The sequence below is a fragment of the Tachysurus vachellii genome, chromosome 11 (genome assembly GCF_030014155.1).
Source record: "Tachysurus vachellii isolate PV-2020 chromosome 11, HZAU_Pvac_v1, whole genome shotgun sequence".
NCBI classification, from domain to species: Eukaryota; Metazoa; Chordata; class Actinopteri; order Siluriformes; family Bagridae; genus Tachysurus; species Tachysurus vachellii.
In genome coordinates this window covers 6,692,501-6,714,262 of record NC_083470.1, presented here as the reverse complement: position 1 = coordinate 6,714,262, position 21,762 = coordinate 6,692,501, and the positions used below count along the sequence as shown (strand labels likewise).

Genomic DNA, 21,762 nt, shown 5'->3' with positions numbered 1-21,762 from the left:
AAGCTCCATTTTCCAATTAAGAAAAAAGGATGTGCCACTGTGCCAGGTAGGAAACATCTCCAGTGGGATCTCCGGTACATTGTGACAGCCCTTGATTGTGCAGCTCAACAATCCTGCCATGTTCAAAAACAGAAACCTTTTTTGCTTTTGCATTTGCTAATGTCATTTGACATCATGACATTATGACCGTCTGAAGCACAATGACATTAAAGCCATATTTCTGCACAGATTTTAACTTTTAAAGGCTATGGTCTTAAACTTTTGATAAGCTGATGACCCGCTTTAAATTATTTTTGTTTGAGTTTAAATGCAGTTTTCAATAAATTGCCTACTCTCTCTTTTTTTTCTTGCTCTTGTTTCTTTTTTTGGCCTTTGGAAGAAGTTCTTACAACCTGGTTACGTTTCACCAGCGCTTTCCTCGGTGTTAAGATTTTGATGATTTCAGTGATATTTTTTTAACCTTGCAATACTGTATATATAAATATTTATATGACGACATAAATCCATATGCAAACCAGTTAAAAAGTCTTCCAAACAGAATATCAATAACCTTGTTTCTGCTTTTAATACAAACATATTTAAAAGTCAGTGGTCAAGTTAAACTGAGCCGCACCGCCGCCTGGACCTTCCATTGGCTACCCGAGCCCATCCGGGTACTGGGCGCGAGCTGGCTTATGAGGCTAACGCTACCAATATGGCGGAGGTAAGAGGGAAAGCTGGAAAGAAGTGTCAGATTTAAAATTCGTCTATTTGATGATTTTGGGGGCTGGTTTTTATTTTTTTTAGAAATACGTTATGTAATGCACTTTCTCTTTGTTGCACACCGTGGTTTTTTCCTTACAGGTTTGAAACTCTGCAGGAGAAAAGTGTATTTATAGATGGATGTAACAGCTCGATGGGCCTTTTTGCTATCGGGTCCCGTTAGCTAACGCTAGCTGTCCGCTCAGAGCCGCGGCTAAAACACAGCACAAAACTGCGCTCGAGCATTTATTATTCATTTCGGTTAAACAACCGGAGAAAATCGTGAATGAAATCAGGTTTATTTTACGGGGTGTTATGTGCTTGCTAAGGAGCCGTTTGTTTACTCTGCATGTGTTTGAATGGTGAAATACGGCTACACTTCGTGCTGTAAAGGTTTGTTTATGTTTTTCCCCCCGCACCTCGGACACAAGCAGGTTTGCTCCGTTAGCAAAAAAAAAGCGTTAATGCTAATATAAATACTTTCTGTTGGAGGATAACATAATGCAAAAGCCGAGTTTTTGTGCAAATGTTATCATTTTGTGTTTTGTACGCGTTAAATAAAGTGTGATTTAAGCATTAACTGAACTCCAGTGATGCTTCTCCGGTTATCTTTGGGCCTCTTGATTAGTCGCTGTGCAAAAGCCACCAGTTAGAATGTTAGCTTTAACCAGGACTCGTTCAAGCATCATTTCTTCGACAGATTGATTATTTTCTTGGGATTTATATTGAATTAACTTACCGATAATACGTCTGTTTGTCTCTTCAGGCTTCCCTCGGGAGTTCAAGCCCTGGTATGTACCCAAATAAAATGTTTTGGGTTTTTTTGTATTGTAGCTCATGTATGGTTTATTTTAATTATTGCATATTGAAGATTATTATTATTATTATTATTATTATTATTATTATTATTATTGGTGGTATCTGAAGGTTGTGTGTTTGAATCCCAGCTCCAATAAGCTGCCACTGTTGGGCCCCTGAGCAAGGCCCCTAACACTAAATTGCTGAGTTGTATAAAAATGAGATAATGTAAGTCTGGTAGATGCTGTAAATGTAAATTAATGCTCTCTGTGCACAGTTGGCTCTCTGTCCTCGGAGGATCATGACTTTGACCCGACAGCAGAGATGCTGGTTCACGAGTACGACGATGAGCGGACTTTAGAAGAAGAAGAGGCGCAGGAAGGAGACAAGAACTTCAGCGCTGAACTGGCGGATCTGGAGAAGGTAAGATTTTAAACATTAGCTGTGTTATCTTTTCGATCTAATATGCATTTTGTTGTCAGAGGGTTAAACTGAGATTTCGAAGATGGGAAATTGTTTTAATGGTCGACAATTCATTAGCATATTTTATCGAATATCTGTATTCTGATTGGACAGCCAGTGATGATTAATTTTCTATAACTGCAGCTTTGCTTTTTCATTGGCCAATATGACCATCATATAATTAAGTTCTGTTTTAATTAAACATTCCTTGAGGTTTGGTGGTATAATGGATGTGCCACATAATACGAGCGTTAAAAATAACCAAATAAAAAATTAACAAATAATTTGGTGTAGTGGAATATTCTATAGTGATTCTATAGTTTACGGAACAGTGTCAGCACATTGTAACAGTTTTTGTGTAAGATTTCTGACACAGGAAAGTCTTCCAAACAGAGGACTTAATCATTCTCACTAACCTATTAACCTTTGTTTATTGTTATAGAGATAAACAAAAGAGGTTGATGACAGAATGGATGTTTATTGTTGTTTAAAAGGAACTAACATTTTGGAAGACGTTACAACAACATTAAATTAAACCCTCATAACTGTTAAAAACATAAATATACCTATATATGTCCGATGTGACTTGATTATAGGAAGGGAATATGCCTCTGGAGGAACTGTTGGCCATCTATCGTTATGACCCATCAGTCAACACAGCTGCAGGGTCGAGCCTGGACAGCTCCTCTGGTGAACTAGCTGATGACTTTCCAGACATGACCCTGGATAAGGTAACTTGTGTGATTTTCCCAGATAATTTGATTTCATAATTCAAAATTGAAAACATAATTGACTTGGAGTAAAAACAAATTGAGATGATTTTCTGGACATGTTTGTAGGAAGAGATAGCCAAAGATCTGCTGTCAGGAGACTATGAGGAAGAGACGCAGTCTTCAGCTGATGATCTGACCCCCTCTGTTACCTCCCATGAAGCCACTGACTTTTTCCCAAGAACACTCAGATGTGAGTCAACAGAAATATGAAATGTTATGAGAATGATGTAAGAAATTCATCTTCCTGACCAAATGTTGCATTGAATTGCGTTGAAATATTATATATGTAGACTCAGCATACAATGCTGATTAGAAAAAAACATTTCTTCTATTATTTAACAATAATTAAATACAATCAAAATAATTGTTCTTAGTGTTCTTTAAAAAATAAAAAGCATACACAATCAAAACTAACAAAGAATTTAAGAATCATTTTTAATCTTTAGGATTTTTTTTTTTTTTGGTGAAAAATCAGTCTGATCTCATTTTGTTTATCTAATTACATGCGTTGTGTCTGTTTTTGAAGGTTCTTATGATTAATTCTTAACTTGGTTCTAGTTTAATCTTCTTTATAGTTTTATTCTAATGCCAGGATTCATGATGTTTTTTTTGTCTGTTTCAGCCAACGCTACTTATGACGGTGATAAGGAGTCTGAGGGAGAGGAGGAGGGTCTTAGTCCAGAGGACTCAAGGAAGGTCAGTGTCTTAACATACCATACATTAAGATGGAATAATATGGTTAATGCCTTATTACAAGTATGAATTGAGCCGTTTTACTTTTCTTACAGGAAATAATGGTTGGGTCACAGTACCAAGCAGAAGTTCCTGTAGGCCTGAGCTTCTACTGTGATGATAAGAGTGAGTGATTCAGTAGTGTTGTCAAAATATAGAATTATGCTTGGAGATTATGCACTCTTTCATATGTAATAAGGAAAAGTATCACATTTTAAAATAAGTTACAGGAATAAATGAGTAGAACAAATGAGTAGTTTGGACACATAGAACAGGCAGATTTAATTTCATGGCTGTTTGTTTATTTTTTTAGTTTATATTCTCTCAGTGGACAAATAACTCACAATGCCCATTCTTGTTCACTTTTGTGATGACTCCAAACAAAAGGTTTCATTTATGTGTTTAAACTTACCGCACTTCACAGCTGTACAATGCACATCCATTCGAATTTTACTGCTAGTCATACTATACACATCTTTTAGCTTACATATTGGCCATTAACTTTATTTTTTTATTTTATTTTTATTTATTTATTTTTTGAGGGACAATTGGGTAGAAATGCATAACTAAAAACCCAGAAACTATTTTCTTTAGTAATTAATTGTATGTTTTTATATTACATTAGCTATCATTTTACAAGCTGGTTAATTAGATTTCCAGAAAATCAGTTTACTTGTTTATTTTTTTGTTTGTTTGTATAAATATGGTGGTAAATTTGTCTCTCTTTGTATATTGCAGTGTATGTGGAGGAGGATCAGTTGCTCTGGTGTCCTGACATGTTGCCAGAGAGGAAGGTGGAAGACTACCTCAGAAAAGCACTGTCTCAGACTACAGACAGTAGCACAGAGAGCTCTACATGTGGAGGACACATACAAGACAATGAACAGGTTTATTTTAGCTTTATTTTATGTTAACTCCAGTCTGCACAGATCACAGGTTTTCTAGTTTTCTTGAAAAGCTTTATGACAACAATGCTGATTTATTCAAACAGTGGGTCCCAACATTTGTTTCAGTTTTGAGTTGTTTCAGGTGTAGCTATATTTGCTGAATGATTTAATTTGTGTCTCTCTCTTTCTAGGCTTTGTATGAGCTTGTAAAATGTAACTACAATATGACCGAGGCCCTAATGCGGTACTGCAGTAATCCTAAATCCTCAAAAGGTAATTTTACCCAACAGTAAACAAAAATGTTGGGTCCAGATTGTTTTGGAAGCACAATATTAATCTGTCACTGTGTTTGTTTTCTCTGTAGAAGAATCGCCACCGTGGTCTGAAGAAGAGTGTCGAAATTTTGAGCATGCGCTCCAGATTTATGAAAAGAACTTCCATCTAATTCAGAAAAACAAGGTTGGTTGCTTCATTTGAATTGAAGCAGCTCATCAGATCAAATCATCTTGTTTATTGCATTTTTGCTGTTTTGAACAAATTCAGAAAAACAAAATAAAATGCGGTTCTCTGTAATTAACTGCCCTTTACACTTTTGTCATTGTAGGTTCCAACGAGGACCGTGGCAGAGTGTGTAGCCTTTTACTACATGTGGAAAAAGTCTGAACGTTTTGATTATTTTGTTCAGCAGAACCGGTTCGGGAAAAAGAAATATAACATTTATCCTGGTGTGACGTAAGTCAGTCATATTGCTTACAGTAAATTGTTATTGAATATAATAGAAAAAGTCTTCACATGCAAATGAACAAAAACAAAATGACTGCATATCATAAATAAGAGAAAGATCAATGGTCATGCCTTCATGATTTTTTGACTTGGAATCACCGTTTGTAAAGCTGCTAGTATTTAAGTATAGTAGTATTAAGTTGTACTTTAGTTGTAGGAAAGTATACAGTATAGTACTTTAACTGTGAGCCCTGATTGTAATGGGGGGGAAAATCAGTAAACCTTTGGGGCCATTACCATACACAGCAGCCAAAATAAACAGCTCATTATGTATGCGTTTAAAAAAAATTCTTCTAAAAATCTGCTGCATAATAGTCACAGTTGTTTTTTACTCCTCAGAGATCTGATGGACCGTTTAGTGGACGAGGCAGAGGGTCTGGCAGTGGATGGCTCTTCGTCCGTGTGCTCGGGTGGAGCAGGGGGGAGGATGGAGGTGTCTGCAGGACAGCAGCTTGGCCTTCTCAACACAATCACTGCCAGTGACCTCACAGGTGAGTGTTGCCCTCTTAGGAAACATGGAGCCAAGGTCTCCCAGTTTATTTGTGCAGCTTATAGTGTCAATATATTTGTATCAGATAACTTGGCTTTATGCATTGCAATTGGGCCACCAATTACACAGGTAATGTTCCATTTTACTTTTCTCAATCTTCTGTGAAAATCATTGCTTCTTCTGATAAATGTGAAAAAAAAAGATGTGAGAAACCAAATGGTTCTTCAACTATCCTACAGAAGAAATGCAACGATTCTAGATGTGTATTTGTTTCGCATTGTCCACCACATTGCAGAAACTGTGACCTTTTATGTAACATAATCTGGGGAAGAGGCACAGCAGTAACTGGGAGGGGAAAAAACTAGGGATGCACCGATCCAATATTTTGGATCGGTATCGACGCTGATCCAAGCATTTTGAGTGGATCGGGTATCAGTGGTGCGTGACTGATCCAAATCCGATACCCGTAGTGGTTGATTAATGAACAGCAAACATCATAGACTATTGCTTGAACTTATAAGAAAAATACACTTATATATTAAATTGCATTAATGAAAATAAATATAATAAATTTTATAGGAAATATGTTGCACAACCGCCTGCGACAGACAGGCAGGTTTAGCAGGCACCCTTTCCATTTACCTCAGCACGTTAAACATGTCGCTCATTTTGTGGTATTTTACGCTTCATTCAGCAGAGATTAGCACTGCAAATTGTAATGTCTGTAAAGTCAAAGTTTCAAGAGGTGGATGTAGTATTTCGAATTACAATACGACAAATTTAATCAAACATCTTCACATGGAGTTCGTGCAAGTTAAGCGGAAAAAGGATTATCCGTCAAAGCAGATGAGCCTGACGGATGCTTTTCAGAGTCAAAAACAAATGGCACAACAGAGCGCAAAAGCTGTAAAAATAACAGAAAAGCTCTTGGAATTCATTGTTCTCGATGATCAGGCCCTCTCCGTTTATCAAGTGAATCCTGAAACAGGTTTATGTCATTGGTGACGTCTATATACTTAGACATGGCTGTTCCATTGGTTGTTGCAATGTGGCATCGCACTATTTTTTTTGTTTAGTGTAAGGTTTACTGTTTAATACATTTTGCATTGTGTTTCAAGAGTTCACTTTAAAGTATTGCCTTTACTTCAGAAAATAATTTAATTTAATAATTACAGTATATATGGTTTAGATTGTTATACTATTAACTGTTAAATGTACTGTTTGTTTCTGCATTAATACTTTTTTAAGGTTTCTTGTGTTTTCATTTTTCATCCAGTAATGGGCATTTTTGTCTTTCTTTGCCAGAAACAAATAAATCTTAATAACTAAGGAAGTTGTATACATTCTTTAGTTTTAAAGGTAGAAAAGAACACAGATATCGGATCAGTATCGGCCAATACTGGCAAACTCTGGTATCGGAATCGGATCGGAAGAGAAAAAGTGGTATCGGTGCATCCCTAGAAAAAACTTTGATCAAAGCATGTGTAAAATAACAAGCCACCTATGATTACACACAGTGGTACGCAATGGCCATTGATGAAAACTGACCTAGTACACAGCCGTGTACATGAGCCAAACCTTCACAGAAGGCAAAATCCTAAATCTGCCTTTAAATATCCCTTAGATCATTTTTTCTTTACAGTCCATCTGTATTGTCTTTTACCTTGTGAGCACTGAATTAAGTAATTATTCTCTCAATTTGTGGAGGACATAGACTTGATATAGAAGCTCTGCACAGTACGTTTACTTACTACACATTTCTAAATTATAGTTTTTGCATATATATGTTTTAGGAGTGTGTAGAAACACGTGTTAGTACCTTCATAAACTCTCTTTCTGTACTCATGGATTACACCCAAAACTATGTGCATGCAGGGTTGATTATTGAGGCTAGTGGTCATGGAGACATGACTACAACGTGCTAATTTGACACTGACAGACATTTGTGGTAGACATTGAGTGCAGAATGTAATAAATACTATATGAAATCATGCTTCTATAAAATCTGTGTTGTGTTATCTTGTGTCACAATGTAATAACCACATGTCCCACTGTTTTTATTCCTCTTATACCACAGCACTTTGCGAAAACTATTCATATATTTTCTTAAGTACTCCTATTTTATGGATTATTCTTCTGTTTAATGTTGTGGACCAGCTTGTTTGAGGATAAACACTTCCAATTAGGTTGTAACTGATTTGTTCCTTCTGGAGTTTCAAGCTAAAATAGCTAAAGAATAAATGTTTGTTTTTCAATACATGTTGTACACATTTGAATGGTCCGTGGTACAAAAAGTGTGTGAATGTAGTTAATCTTATTTTAATTGACACAAATATCACTTCAGAAGTTGCAGTAACATTTTCCTCCTTTGGTTCCAGCTCTGAGTAACAGCGTGGCGTCCGTGTGTAGTCAGGCTGATGTGAGCTGCTTGGACTCGTCTTACTTTCCCCCTCTGGAGACCTTCCACCGTGGAGCTCTGACTCATGATGAAGCTACTCTGGGCTACGGGGCAAGTGGTGATGCCGGCTGCCTCGGTGTCCTCGACTCGGCTCTGTATCGCTCGGAGCTCAGCCAGCTCAGCATGTGCAGTAACAAGGAGTGTGAGCGTCCTTCCAAACGCCTCCGGATGGGCCTCGCTGACTCGTTCATCAACGACACACACCGCATCACCGGAGCCAAGATGGCTGTTTCACTCACAGACTTCAGCAGCATAGCGAGCGGAGACGCAAACGCTTTTATCAGCTCACATTCGCGCCATCACCAACACACTGCTCTGCAGTCTGACTGACCACAAGGCAGACACACCCCCACACACACACACACACACCCCTTCTCCCAGCCTGTACAGTTCCACCCACTGACTGAACCTTAGTTTCTTTTTTAATTATGTATAAATCTACTTTTTTGTAATATGACATCAGTGATGTCTTTATTGTACAGAGCTACAACATCTTGATTATCAAGAGTTTAAATAGCCATTTATTTTTCTGATTCTTTAGATAATATCGCTATATCAGCATCGATTTACAGTTAAAACATAAATGCTGGAGGTAGAGAGCTGTTATAGTTGCTCTCTCATTACATAATCATCCCTGCAACCGAAGCCTTCAGTTTCACTTTCCTGTGAAAAATAATTGTTGCCAGAAACTGCATTGACTTCTTTTTGTTTTGTACCTTTTATTATTTTTGATTAATTTTTTTGTTTAACAAAATTGGTACTGTTTTTGATGTTTACACAAGCCGAGAGACACCGGGGTTCGGCACATGTAGCGTTTTGTATATCAGGAAACTTTCTCTCTTTGGAAAATTGGGGATTTGCAGACAAACCACATATCTATTACATTGAAAAGCACTTCTTTATGAGCTACAATATTTTGATTTCCATGTTTCCTTTGGGCTTTGTTTTGGGGGTGGGTTTGGTTTTGTTCTTGCTCTGTGAATGCATGCTCTGTGCCCTGCCTGCGTTTTTAGGAACCGTGAGGTTGCCACTGGTGTTTTTTACAACAAGAATTGTGTATTTGTCCGATTTGTTGGTAGCTGTGATTGTTCTAGTTTGGCTGGTTTTAAGTGTATTTAAGCTTTAAAAATTCACACTTCAATGTGCAACTCAACATATCATCAGGGTTTATGTGAACCTCTTGCTGAGGGTTTGGTAAAATGAGTATTGAGGGTGCCAGTAATATTCCCTCCTCTTTCATGAAAAAGGCAGCTGAAACATTAGGTACAAGTATAAGTAGGATGACTGTTTAAGGAGCGCGCAGATCCACCGCTGCTCTTTTACTCAGTCTGACTCGGCCCCTTTGGGATTAGTAGAAGATTCAATTAGGTACAGTGTCAGTTTAAAATGTTAAAATAGGTCCTACCCAAATTTAGTGACAGCGTTTCACATTTTCTGTCATGAACATGTTACATAAGGAAGACGCTAAGCTGTCACTCGCTGGAGGTTTAAACTTGAGCTTAACTAAACTGAACTGGTTAAAGATGCCTCTAGTATAGACACATACTGTACAGTCTGCCATTACGGGTCACTCGTATGCTTCTTGTAAACCTAATATTCGATAGTTACTATGGTTATTTTGGATATTCAGCGTCAGATGAACGGAAGCTATTCAGATGCTTTGCCCTGTGTGTCAGGTTTGCTGTGCTATAAAATGATCCCATATAAGATTCTGACATTTTTGTATACTGTATGATGCGAGCAGATGGGGCTTATGTCTTGAAACAAATGCTTTGTATTCTGAACATCCAGAACACACAAAACTCTTGAACTTTCAACTCATTTTAGAGAACGATAGATTCAGAGAGATATATATTTAAAAAAAGGTTCTTGTTTATTATGGCAATAATGTGTAGATATGTACAGATTAATTGTTGTATTTCTTCAAATAGTCCTTAAGTACATTGTGCTTTTTTTTCCTTTCTTTCTTTCTTTCTTTCTTTCTTTCTTTCTATGTGCCAGCTGTGGCTGTTTTGCCAATTACCACTAAAATGTTTTTAAAAGTGGAGCTGTATAGGGATCTACATGGCACATTCTCTTCAGCGATTTCCTTCAGGACGCACCACTACAAGTGCAAGACGATTCCTCTCGGCTCATAAAGGGTGCGGAAACGCATTTCATCTCTTCTCATCAAATAAGCTGCTATCGGTCAATGTGAAAAACTGCACCTGATGAGTAGAGAATCACAAAGCTGAGAGTTAAAATGCACTGCTGCTGCCGTGTGGCTGTACGTCCAAGAGTGATGCTGGAGTAGAAATAGTCATGCAGATGTTTGAGTGGGATTTTTTTTTTTCTCAATACAAGTTCTACTACATCATTTATAGCAAGGACATTCCTGTTGAAGAGATTTTCTTGTCTGTCTGTCTTAGAGATGCTTTGTGAAAAACTTTCCTGCTGCCTCAAATGCAAGCTTTCTCAGCACATCAACTCCAGATTTTCTGCTGGAGTGAATGTAATTTTTTTTTTTTTTTTTACACAAATTTTGAAAGATCTAAGATGAGAGAGACTCGACGTGAAAGTGATCGAGTCGATCATATCAGTGTGTTTTGATCCACTTTCAGCAGTGTCCAAAAGCGTCCACTCTCGTGTCCTGTTACATCCATGTCAGATGTGCACAGTGTACATATGGAGTGAGTTACACACATCCATCATTCCTCAGCCTGATTAAGGTTCTCAATATTTTGTGTATTTATCACGTTCATTTTGTTTGAACTCGAACTGGAAATGATCGCCGATCCGTTCGGCAGAGAAACTTATAAAAAGGGAAAATACAATTGTGAATAACAGCGACATATAACTATAAATGTTTATCCAGAAATATAGACAATCATAGCATTTAATAACTGAACTATTCCAATATATTGTTTATAACATGTAAATACAATTATATTGCTTTTTGTTTTCACACTTGTTTAGGCATTATTTTGTATTTTTTGTTGTACTTTATTACTTGATGTAAAACATCCAGAAATAAAGCTCTGGAAACAGTTGTGAGAATTTAAAATCTTCTCGTGTTCGTTTCTCAACGTAATCTTTTCCCCCTGCGTCTGTAGCATGTGTGTGATTTACCCCTGATGAGATTTGACATCTCTCTGTACTAATAACAGTAAAGCAGTTAGCAAAAAGTTAAGAGACATTGACACCCAACCTCAAGTTCCATTTATCCTGATAAAGAAAAAGTCCAGCCTGAAAGATTAAACTGAATCATTTGACACGTGGGGGGGGGCACGGTGGCTTAGTGGTTAGCACGTTCGCCTCACACCTCCAGGGTCGGGGTTCGATTCCCGCCTCCACCTTGTGTGTGTGGAGTTTGCATGTTCTCCCCGTGTCTTGGGGGTTTCCTCCGGGTACTCCGGTTTCCTCCCCCGGTCCAAAGACATGCATGGTAGGTTGATTGGCATCTCTGGAAAATTGTCCCTAGTGTGTGATTGCGTGAGTGAATGAGAGTGTGTGTGTGCCCTGCGATGGGTTTAGCACTCCATCCAGGGTGTATCCTGCCTTGATGCCCGATGACGCCTGAGATAGGCACAGGCTCCCCATGACCCGAGGTAGTTCGGATAAGTGGTAGAAAATGATTGAATGAATGAATTTGACACGTGGCTAGTGATTCTGTTGAGAGAAGTTAGCAGATGTCCGACACAGAGATCAGAGGGAATTCTGACAGAATTAGTACAAAGTTTCACAATGAAGTGCAGCTACGTATACGATGGAATTGATGCTGGGAATCAGGGAAGTAGAAGCTCCGTGGTCGAGGTATTGGACACAGCATATGTTTTACTCTCTTAAAAAACTATGATCAAGGTGCAGATTTAACCAGCTACTGCAGATCTACAGTAAATACTATGGGGGACGTTGTAGCTCAGTGTTTAAGGTGTTGACTACTGATCCGAAGGTTATGAGTTCAAATCCTTGGGCCACCAAGCTGCCACTCCTGGACCCGAGCCAAGGCTCTGAACCCTCAATTGCTCAGCTGTATAAATGAGATACTGTAAATGTAAGTTAATCTGGATAAGGATTTCTGCTAAACAACAGAAATGTAAATACTACTAGAAACTCACTTAAAGTAGTAATGTACTTATGAGTAGCTAATCACATAAAAAAAACGTTTAGTTAATGTTTTTTTATGTGAAAGATCAACATGTCCATGAAATGTAATCAATCACTGTATAATGATTGTACGCGTTGATTCCGTATCAGTCATTAAATTAAAAACATGAAGCAAATCAATTTAAATGAATGTAAATTTAATAACCCAGAATTACACACAGTCCACACAGCACAGGATGATGACTTGTTCCTTCTTATGTCAAACTAACACACTGACCTGAAGTGTAAGTGCTGAACAAAGTGAACGAGTGCATTGTGAACTGAGCAGCTTGGATTTACTGTAGTAAAATGATCGACATATAATAATGTAATAATAACAAACTGTGCTGTTGGATTAATACAGTGCACCTAGAAAGTACTGACTCACTCTCAAAGTCCATGCTGCAAACATGAAAGTGCAGCTAAACCAATGACAAATGAACCAGATTGTACTGAATAATTAGATCTCAATTTTTTTTCTTATATACATTTAAACAATGAAGAGTGAAAATCTCATGATGAGTAGAACACGAGCCTCAATTAAAATTTGAATTTGAAGGAATTCTCCACAGCTATCGGCACTGGCAGGATTTAATCCTTCACTCAGGTCCGCCGCGCTGAAAACAGAACAAAAGAGAGTTAACTCCTCATGCTGGGTTTCACACGCATACCTAATATTATGTGTTTGCTGGTTAGACAAATGCACGTTTTTGACCATATAGTACACAGATATAAACGGAAAAAGATTTCTAATCACAATATTCAGTGTCAATAGGATGAGGATTTTTCCTTTTTGATTCCTTTTTAAAGTTTCTTCCCCATGTCGTCTCAGGAAGATTGCATCCTTGTCACAGTCGCTCCTGGCTCAGTCATTATATATATATATATATATATATATATATATATATATATATATATATATATATAGAGCGATAAATATAACTTATTATTTCTGTACTGAATTTATTTATTCATGTAAAGATGCTTTTGCTTTGTGTTAAAAGCCGCCACACAAATACAACTGAACTGAACAACTGCAATCGATCCGTTATCACACTGGTTGTCATAGTAACGATAAATAAGTGACTAATGAAGTCAAACGGCTTTTTGATTTTACTCCTTCAAAAGGTTTGGTATTCAGCTCAAATATTAGAGAGATGGAGTTGTGTCACATGACCCACGTCACATGACCCACACACACACACACACACACACAGGCTTAGCCCCAGCACTAACCTGAATGTAGTCCATCTCCTCGAGTGTGAGGACTCGTCGCCGGTATCTCTGTGGAAACTCTTTCACTATAGAGATGTTGTCCGGTGTGCCAGCGAGTCGACTCACTTGTCCTGCAGGTTTTGGAGGTGATGTAGCTGACTGTACTGCTGCTGGTGCAGGGGTGTGTGGGGTGTTGGAGATGATCAGCTTTAGTGCTTCATGCACTGAAAGAATGAATACATGTAAATAATACATACATTTAAATATCTTAAATGTTTCTATGGAGGTGAATCAAAATCGTTCATAAGGTTTTAGGTAGCAGTATAAGGACCTACTGGGAACACAGGTTTACTTTTGCAGCTAAAAATTTTACGATTTCCATGATTTTGGAAATCAAATCTAACTCACTCTTAAAAGAAAAGTCTGTGCTTGTTTCTATCAATATGCTTCACAAAGTGGGGTCTGGTGACCCTGGGAAGTCTGTGAAGCATCATTTCTGGAGCATGATGTGTTAGGAAAATAATCACTGACAGTGTAGTGTGATGCAGCCTGACATTTCTACTTCAACGGGTGATTATTTCTCAATAACAACACATCCCAATGTGGATTATTCATCTCACAACACACATTTACGAATAAATAAGGAAAATTAATTGCCACCTTCTGACTAATCAGAATCTCTGGAAAATTGTCCCTAGTGTGTGATTGCATGAGTGAATGAGAGTGTGTGTGTGCCCTGCGATGGGTTGGCACTCCGTCCAGGGTGTATCCTGCCTTGATGCCCGATGACGCCTGAGATAGGCACAGGCTCCCCTTGACCCGAGGTAGTTCGGATAAGCGGTAGAAGATGAATGAATGAATGAAAATGACTAATCAGAATTAAAAAAAGAACAAGAAAAGTACAGTCGTGAAAAATTTAGGACACCCCATAAAAGCCTAGTTAAAAAAAATAGTTAAACATTTGGCCATTTGATCTTCATTTTAATAATAATAATAAAAGATCCAAGTAATATAACTAAACAAATAAAACCAAAGAATGATCAATTAAATGTCATTTTAAAAAAAAAATCTAATTTCTTGTGAGAAAAAAAACTAACGACACCCCTTACATTTATTTGTACTTAAAATTGATAAAATGACCTACAGGTGTATCGCATCAGGGGCAAATTATTGTTACAGAGTGCTTTGGAGAGGTCTTGCTTTATTTAATCCTCAGATATTTAGTTTGCTCTTAATTGTTGAAGTGAGAGGTATCACCATTGTGAGATCCAAAGAGCTTTCTGAGACTTCCAGAAAGAAGATTTATGATGCTTAGGAGTCTGGTAAGGGATAAAAAAGATTTGTAATCAGCCATTACATGGTCCAGGAAATCATTTACAGTGGAGAACATTTAAAACACCTGCCAACATGGACAGGTGAAGCCATTCAAGTGGATTCACACCTGAAGAGCAGACCACAAGATGCTTAAAAAACCCTAAAATATCATCATGGGACCTACAGCAAGCTCTTACTGCAGTAAGGAGGTCTAGGAAAACATGAGGGCAAGACTGAAGTTTACCAAAGAACACAGACAAAGGCTACAACTTCTGGAATAATGTGCTTTGGACACAAGTCAAAAATGTAATTATTTAGACCCCATAAATGAGGGCATGGTTGTCGTAAACCAAATACAGCGTTTCAGCAAAAGAACCTTAAATCAACTTTGAAAAAAGGAGGTGGAAATGTTAAGGATTGGAAATGCTTTACTGCAGCAGGATCTGGCCAGCTCATCATCATAGAATCCACTATGAATTCCACATTGTATCAGAAGGTGCTTGAAGAACACGACACCATCTGTCAAAAAACTGAAGCTGATGCAGAACTGGACCTTGCATGACAAAAAAAAACATACCAGTAAATCCACCAAGGACTGGCTGAAAAAATAAAAAAAATGGAGAATTCTGGAATGGCCATGTCAAAGCCCAGATCAAAATCCTACTGAGATCCTATGTGGTGATTTGAAACGGATTGTGCAGGCAAGAAACCCCTCAAACATCACACAGCTGAAAGAATTCTGCATTGAAGAGTAAGGGAAACTTTCTTCCAGCCGATGTTTGAAACTGGTAAATGGCTACAAGAAACATCTCAGAGGTTCGGCTTCAGCTGAATTGGGAACGCATATTAGTGCATATGGTGTCCTAACTTTTCCTCAAATAAGATTTTTTTTGTTGTTTACAAGCAAATATTTTTGTTATTTACAAGCATTCATCTACAGGTGTAAATTAAAACAAGATCAGAAAATTGACCGGTTGACATTTCTTAATAAAGAACTGAAAATTTCATGGTGTGTCCTAATTTTTTCACATGATTTTTAGCTGATGATGGATGTTGTTCATGCTTACCGTTAGGCTTGGGAAAGTCCTGCCGATTTGGAAATTTGATAAGTGGTGCATGAGGTCGCACAACCTGTGAAAAGTGGAATGATTATAGGACATTAGATACCCTCAGTTTGTTAAGACAGTTCCTAAACTACAACGATGACGTACTCGCTTGTGTTTACAATATCAAAGCCATACTACTGCCTTCTAAATATCTTTGTATCTTTAACCTGTGGCAGCCTAGTGTTTAAGGTGTTGGGCTACAAATCAGAAGGTTGTGAGTTCGAATCCCAGGTCCACCAAGCTGCCACTGTTGGGCCAAAAAAACAGCTCTATACTGACAAGGACATTTGGTCATTTTTTTACTCTTAGTTACGAGTTTAAAAGACCTCAAGGTCACATGATCACGCTAAAATCCCTCGTTGCCTAAAATACAGATTACAGACTTGGATGAGAGGAATATGTTCACTACGAGACAATAAAAGAAGTTTTTTAATGGAGATTGTTTACCTGCACGACCCTACTGGCGGCAGCCATCTTGCCAGTGCTCACTTTATTTCCCATAGCGACCTCCAGGAACTGCTTCCGGTTTAAATGACGCAGCTGTTGACATTTTCTAGATTTAGCTAGAGGACAAATTCTTTATTGTTTACATTTGCAATACAGTCGTGTGTTTATGAACAAAAATGTCACCCATAAAGCAAAAAAAAAAAACGAATTAAAATGCATTAAATAAAAAAAGTCTTCTACTAATTTTAGAGGTCAAAACGTGGATGATACTGAATAAAAACCACCACTGACATCAACTGAAAACACATTACAGCTCAGATAAACATCATTCATAGTTCATATTGGCGTGGTAGAGCATTTATATAAGGTATTTACTCCCTGCAGAAGCATATTAGCCAGCTAATTAACCAGCACAACTGGACTTTAACCAATAACACCAGCTAACCAGCTCGAGCCAGTGCTAAATAACATAAATAAACAGCAGACTTAACAAAACTTCATCCTTACCTATATATATATCTATATATCTATATAAGATCAAATAATTTCGTATCACATCTTATAAAATAACATCCAGCACTGACAACAGTGGCCTGGAGGATCGTAACCAGTGGCTGAATTACAAATAGACATATAGTGCACTAGGAAAGGAACGTCGGCTTGGTATTTTAAACTGAATGTAGTGCACTTATATGGGAAGTGTAAAGCGGTTTGAGACTCAGCCTTTGGCTTACGGTGGGCGTGGCCTCGTGTGACGTTCGACACGTCAGAGTGACGTAATGAAGGGCTTTCGGGCGGCGGCAGATTCGGTTGTTTGTTGTTAGCAAACTAGCTAACTGGTCAACGAGCTGAGAGAAAATAACTAACGGAATTGTTAAATGAACGTATTTCTCCGTTTGATTTAAATGTATGTTGTATAAAATTGTCCCCTCGAGTTCGAATCAAGCTTCTTATTTTGGGAAAATTAGTCTAGAGCCGCGGTTTATTTACAAATCATTATTCCGTGTTAAGAGGTGAGAAAGATGGCGTTTTCTAACTTGTTAACAACTTATTTTCCTCACCATCTTCCCGTAAAACAAACAAACAAACTGATTCCTGGCTTCTCTTATTAAAATCCTGAACTCGTCATTTGAAATAAAGGGTGCACAAACTTTTGCACCGATACGGAAACGGGAAAATGATCTGTCTAGAACTTTTCAAGGTAACAGCGTGTGTTTGTGTTCATTTAGATGGATTCTGATGATATTGATCCTGTTGCCGTGAGCGATCATCTTCCATCATCTATTTCACCTGTACATTTACTAAGGTGAGGTGAAAATTCAGTTCAGTTCTCACTGACTTCAGAGGATCTTTAAGACTATAATAATGGCTTTATGTTAAGAACAGAGTGCTGCTATGTTTGTAAATAAATGTGTGTGTGTGTGTGTGTGTGTGTTCATTCCATCAGGATGAAAAATATAATGTCCAACCAGTGCTTTGACATGAATATTAAGGCCAATATGAGTAAGCTTGCAAGCACATATATAATTCTATGAATCTTCTACACATTTGTTTTTGGGATCTGATGCTCATCTTTGTTTAATTGGCAGACAAACTCAAGTCTTCTGAAACACTGGATGCTGAAGCAGATCTGTGAGTCTCGATTGTTGCCTTGTTTGGTGAAGAGCATTTTTTTTCTGTGATGTGACATGGCCTTGAAATTAAATTTATTCTCTTCACATCACGCATAGGTCCAAATATGAAAAAGAAATTGAAGAGGCGAGAACGTCACATTTCAACAAAACACTGGCCCTCAACAGGTAATACTGCCTACTTCTATAGTTCCAGTTTGATGTCATTCTGGATTTCAGTGTGACTTTAAATTCAGACTGGAAGTGTAACGCAGTAAATTGTTGTAGGATGCAGGTTTGGAACGCCATCATCGAGAAACTGATACAGGATAATGCAGAAGCACCGTAAGTGATTTTGTGGATGTAATTAAATTGCACTCTTATGTAACATACTTTATGTAATGTAGGTGTTTTATGTCTAAGCTCTCAGGATCACCAAAAATAATAAATGCTTTTATGCTTGGTCTTGGTTTATATATAATGAATATTGTCAAATTTTTTCTTGTAGGTCTATGAAGGCTATTATTGATGAAAATGCAGACCTCTGTGAAAAGGCATTAAAGGTTATAAAGGTATTGAAATTTCCATTTCTTATTATTATTTTAATAATTGTGCTGTAATATTGAAAGACTGTGCTAATTTCATGGTAACAGTTTAATAGTATTGGGATTAAAATGGCTAACATTCCTAACAAAAATTATCATATTGTCTAAATAAATCATTCTATTAATATATATATATATGTAAATATATAAAGTATTTTATTTATTTATGTACCGTGTGATTTAGGAAACTCGAGAACTTCAGGACCAAATCACAGATATTCAAAAGGAGAGACTTGGTAAGTGCTAGTTTGTTTTTGGTACATTTCTGCAAGCAACGCAGCTGTGCATTTTATGTAGATTATTCTAAACTGCTTTACAGCCAGTAAACTGTGCATAGAAAGAATGTTGTGTGTTTTATACAGTAGAATTGAGATTCCTGTGTGTATTGTATATTCCCAGAGCTGAAAGGTCTCATTAAGAACAAAATGCAGGAGATTAATGCACTGAAACAGATGGGAGAGACTCACGGCAAGGCACAGAAGCAGGCCATGCAAAGAGCTGAGGAAATCCTACAGAAGTACAAAAGGATCGCTACCATTTCACAAAATGTCCTTCGAGTATGTGTTTGTTTTGGGAGTTTACTTTGTTTTACAGCCACAATAACCGATTGAATCTATGGAATGAACGAGGCTAAAGAAACACGATCAATTGTACACTACGATTTGTTCTGTATCAAAGCAGGAGACTTTCCTAAATATGTTTGTGTTTTGTTTCTCAGGGAATCATCCTTGCGAGCAGGGTAAACTGGATCGATGATCCTAAACTGAGAGACATTGCAATGGGGTTGGAGAGCATCCCTAACTGAAGAGGAGTGAATTTATAAAGGAAACATGCAACAATATACTGCATCCTGTATGTTTTTTGTAATATAGACACTGCAGAATTTTTAATACAGCTCTGACGTCTTTGTAAAATGAATTAAGACACCATGCTTTCTTACTAAACAAACCATATCTGCTATGCATTACTTGAAAAGGACCGTGTAGAAGATCTTATACACCACATTTAACAAACTAAACCTGAATCTACATGAACAGCAACCACTTAGTGTAGAAATGTAAAATTTTGTGCTGACTTGGGAAACATCTGTGATTTTACCTTTACTGTTTTTATTTAAAATATTTTTTAGCAAGAATAAAGGATGTGTGTTAATGCTGATGTGGTAAACTAAGCGGATAATATTACAAACATGAATTTGAACATTGTTCAAATTTCCCTTTTAGAAATACATATACTTGCCTTAACTCAAATAGTGCTCTTTTGTTGGTAACCTTACTTGGTGTTTAAGACTTTTCTTCTGTAACTGCTTTGACTACACCTCTGATGGCATTCTTCACTTTGGAGCAATCTAGAAAAACTAAAAAAAAAAAAAAAAAAAGCATGCTTTCCAGAAACAGAAGGAACCCCACAAGGACACAGACTCAGGATCAAACAGGGAACCCTGGAGCACGAAGGTGTCACCACCACACTTGCACACAAGAAGCATCACAATCTTTTTCCATTTTCAGAACAATACAAAAAGCTACAGGAATTTCTGGTACTTAGTCTATTAAACAGTGGGAAAAACTGGACAAGTGAATCATTCCATTGCTATACATTTTATTTTTTTTTACCCTTAGCGTAAAAACAATATACAAACATTAAATGAAATTGTACATTCAAACATACATGGCCCAGAAAACTGAGTTATATTTTCACCACCTGTGCTGCTATGCAAGGGCTCAATCTCTTTCCTTCTTCTTGCACTGGATTCTGCTGGATCAGTAACCGTCCATATGTTCCTCCTACCTGCCCTTTGGTCAGACGTGCAGGATTGATGCACACACAGCCAATAACATCCTGATAGAGAAGAGGTTAAATATATTATAAATTTAACCTACAAATATATATTTGTGAATAAATGTTGCTTTCATTAAATATTAGAACCACAAGTTAACCTTGATGAAATAGCGCAGCTCTGAAGGGATGATGAGAATATCAGGAGTGAGGGGCAGCTGGCCATACTGCTGAAACCTTTCATAATCCATATTGACCTCTTCGGCAGGGGGATACAGTGGGTAATAGCTGAAACGACAGGAAACTCTGAGAACGAGTTATTAGATAAGGACCAAACCTGTGGCATCGATATATCCTACCAACCTCCTCTGGGTTAGCATGTGCTTCATGATCCGTGAGAATCGGTCAGAGCCTGTGGCACTGCAACAACAAAGAAACATGTTAAAGCCAGAGCTTACAGTCAAATGTACCGTAATGTCAAAATGTACCGTTTCAGCTGCTAGCGGTGATGTGCAAGTAATAACTCTTTTGCATCAAGACTATCCATTATGCTTAAAGTCTAAATAATTTAATCAGCATATCCATCTTACCAGCTAATTTCCTCAGCTCCCATGTAAAACAGGATGTCTGTAGAGGTCATACCAAAGGTCACACCACCAATCAGGAGTGTGCAGGGATCAGGGGCTAAGGTCACTCGCTAGGGGTAAAATTTGTGAGGTCAGTGAAGGAGCTAAGTAACCTTTATACAGCAGTTTCACAGAAACACAAAATGACGACTCACCTGAGCATCATCTTTCCTCAGGTCTGGGAGTGTGAAAGGAGGTTGGGGATAAATGTAATGGTGATGTACATCTCGCTGAGATGGAACAAAGACCAACTTACAGCCCGTCCTGAAAACAGGGGAGATTAGTGTAGAAGGAGGTTGAGAACAGGAAAAAAAAAGAACCCAATAAAGCAATCACAATTAACTAATTTCTTTAATACACACCCTCTGGTTCCATCCACGATGCTGTCTATACATTTGGTAAAGATGGTTTCAAATGTTTCTGTCACCTGAACTTTCTGTAAGACAGCGTGCAAATCCGTCTGCTGTTGTGAATATTTATTGCACACAAAATGTACTTATTCAAATAATAATAATAATAATAATAATAATAATAAAAAACACACTACCTCAATCTGCTCATGCTTGGAATCAACAAACGGTCCGAGCTGTTAGATATTAAATAATAACACATACATGACATGTAAGGCCAAAAAATGTTATACACACAAAAGAATTTTTTTTAGCAAAAGAAGTAGTTTTGGATGAATGACCCCTTTGTAAGCGTTTTTGTCTCACCAGAATGCAGACATCAGGACGATCTTTATTAATGATATTAATCAGGTCAATCAGAGGGTCGTACGCCAAACTGTCAGAAGGGGTGTATGGCCCACAGG

General features: G+C 37.6%; 4 protein-coding genes across 5 annotated transcripts in view; 2 read left to right on the top strand and 2 right to left on the bottom strand.

Moving 5' to 3' along the window:
* Positions 1–616: 616 nt before the first annotated feature.
* On the top strand, positions 617–11,167 carry mier3b (mesoderm induction early response 1, family member 3 b). The gene is made up of 13 exons (XM_060881888.1): positions 617–703; positions 1,508–1,532; positions 1,817–1,962; positions 2,598–2,732; positions 2,841–2,964; positions 3,397–3,470; positions 3,563–3,632; positions 4,245–4,393; positions 4,585–4,666; positions 4,758–4,852; positions 4,998–5,125; positions 5,516–5,667; positions 8,045–11,167. The coding sequence occupies exons 1-13, from the start codon at positions 695–697 to the stop codon at positions 8,452–8,454; spliced, it is 1,599 nt and encodes a 532-aa protein (XP_060737871.1). The 5' UTR covers positions 617–694; the 3' UTR covers positions 8,455–11,167.
* A 1,223-nt stretch (positions 11,168–12,390) lies between these two features.
* On the bottom strand, positions 12,391–16,969 carry kgd4 (alpha-ketoglutarate dehydrogenase subunit 4). 2 transcript variants are annotated; one of them, XM_060882175.1, is made up of 5 exons: positions 16,839–16,969; positions 16,332–16,447; positions 15,846–15,909; positions 13,486–13,688; positions 12,391–12,866 (listed from the first exon to the last, which is right to left on the bottom strand). In XM_060882175.1, exons 2-5 carry the CDS (start codon positions 16,383–16,385, stop codon positions 12,849–12,851), a joined length of 339 nt encoding a protein of 112 aa, XP_060738158.1. In that variant the 5' UTR covers positions 16,386–16,447; positions 16,839–16,969; the 3' UTR covers positions 12,391–12,848. The 2 variants fall into 2 exon arrangements, with proteins under 2 accessions (XP_060738158.1, XP_060738159.1); XM_060882176.1 differs by having other exon boundaries at positions 16,332–16,424; positions 16,839–16,962.
* Positions 16,970–17,114: 145 nt separating this feature from the next.
* On the top strand, positions 17,115–19,704 carry cenph (centromere protein H). Its single transcript, XM_060882216.1, has 10 exons — positions 17,115–17,344; positions 17,561–17,637; positions 17,779–17,834; positions 17,921–17,963; positions 18,062–18,130; positions 18,230–18,286; positions 18,450–18,513; positions 18,731–18,782; positions 18,946–19,103; positions 19,265–19,704. Exons 2-10 carry the CDS (start codon positions 17,561–17,563, stop codon positions 19,349–19,351), a joined length of 663 nt encoding a protein of 220 aa, XP_060738199.1. The 5' UTR covers positions 17,115–17,344; the 3' UTR covers positions 19,352–19,704.
* A 424-nt stretch (positions 19,705–20,128) lies between these two features.
* The window catches only part of pola2 (polymerase (DNA directed), alpha 2), a 5,865-nt gene continuing 4,231 nt past the window's right edge, over positions 20,129–21,762 (bottom strand). The window contains exons 11-18 of the mRNA XM_060882214.1: positions 21,665–21,762; positions 21,496–21,534; positions 21,311–21,384; positions 21,104–21,212; positions 20,913–21,019; positions 20,686–20,742; positions 20,484–20,610; positions 20,129–20,385 (exon numbers count right to left, since the gene is read on the bottom strand). The exon at positions 21,665–21,762 is cut by the window's right edge and continues 27 nt beyond it. Coding sequence (XP_060738197.1) covers positions 20,233–20,385; positions 20,484–20,610; positions 20,686–20,742; positions 20,913–21,019; positions 21,104–21,212; positions 21,311–21,384; positions 21,496–21,534; positions 21,665–21,762 — 764 coding nt within the window. The 3' untranslated portion in view covers positions 20,129–20,232. The remainder of the gene's footprint in view (positions 20,386–20,483; positions 20,611–20,685; positions 20,743–20,912; positions 21,020–21,103; positions 21,213–21,310; positions 21,385–21,495; positions 21,535–21,664) is intronic.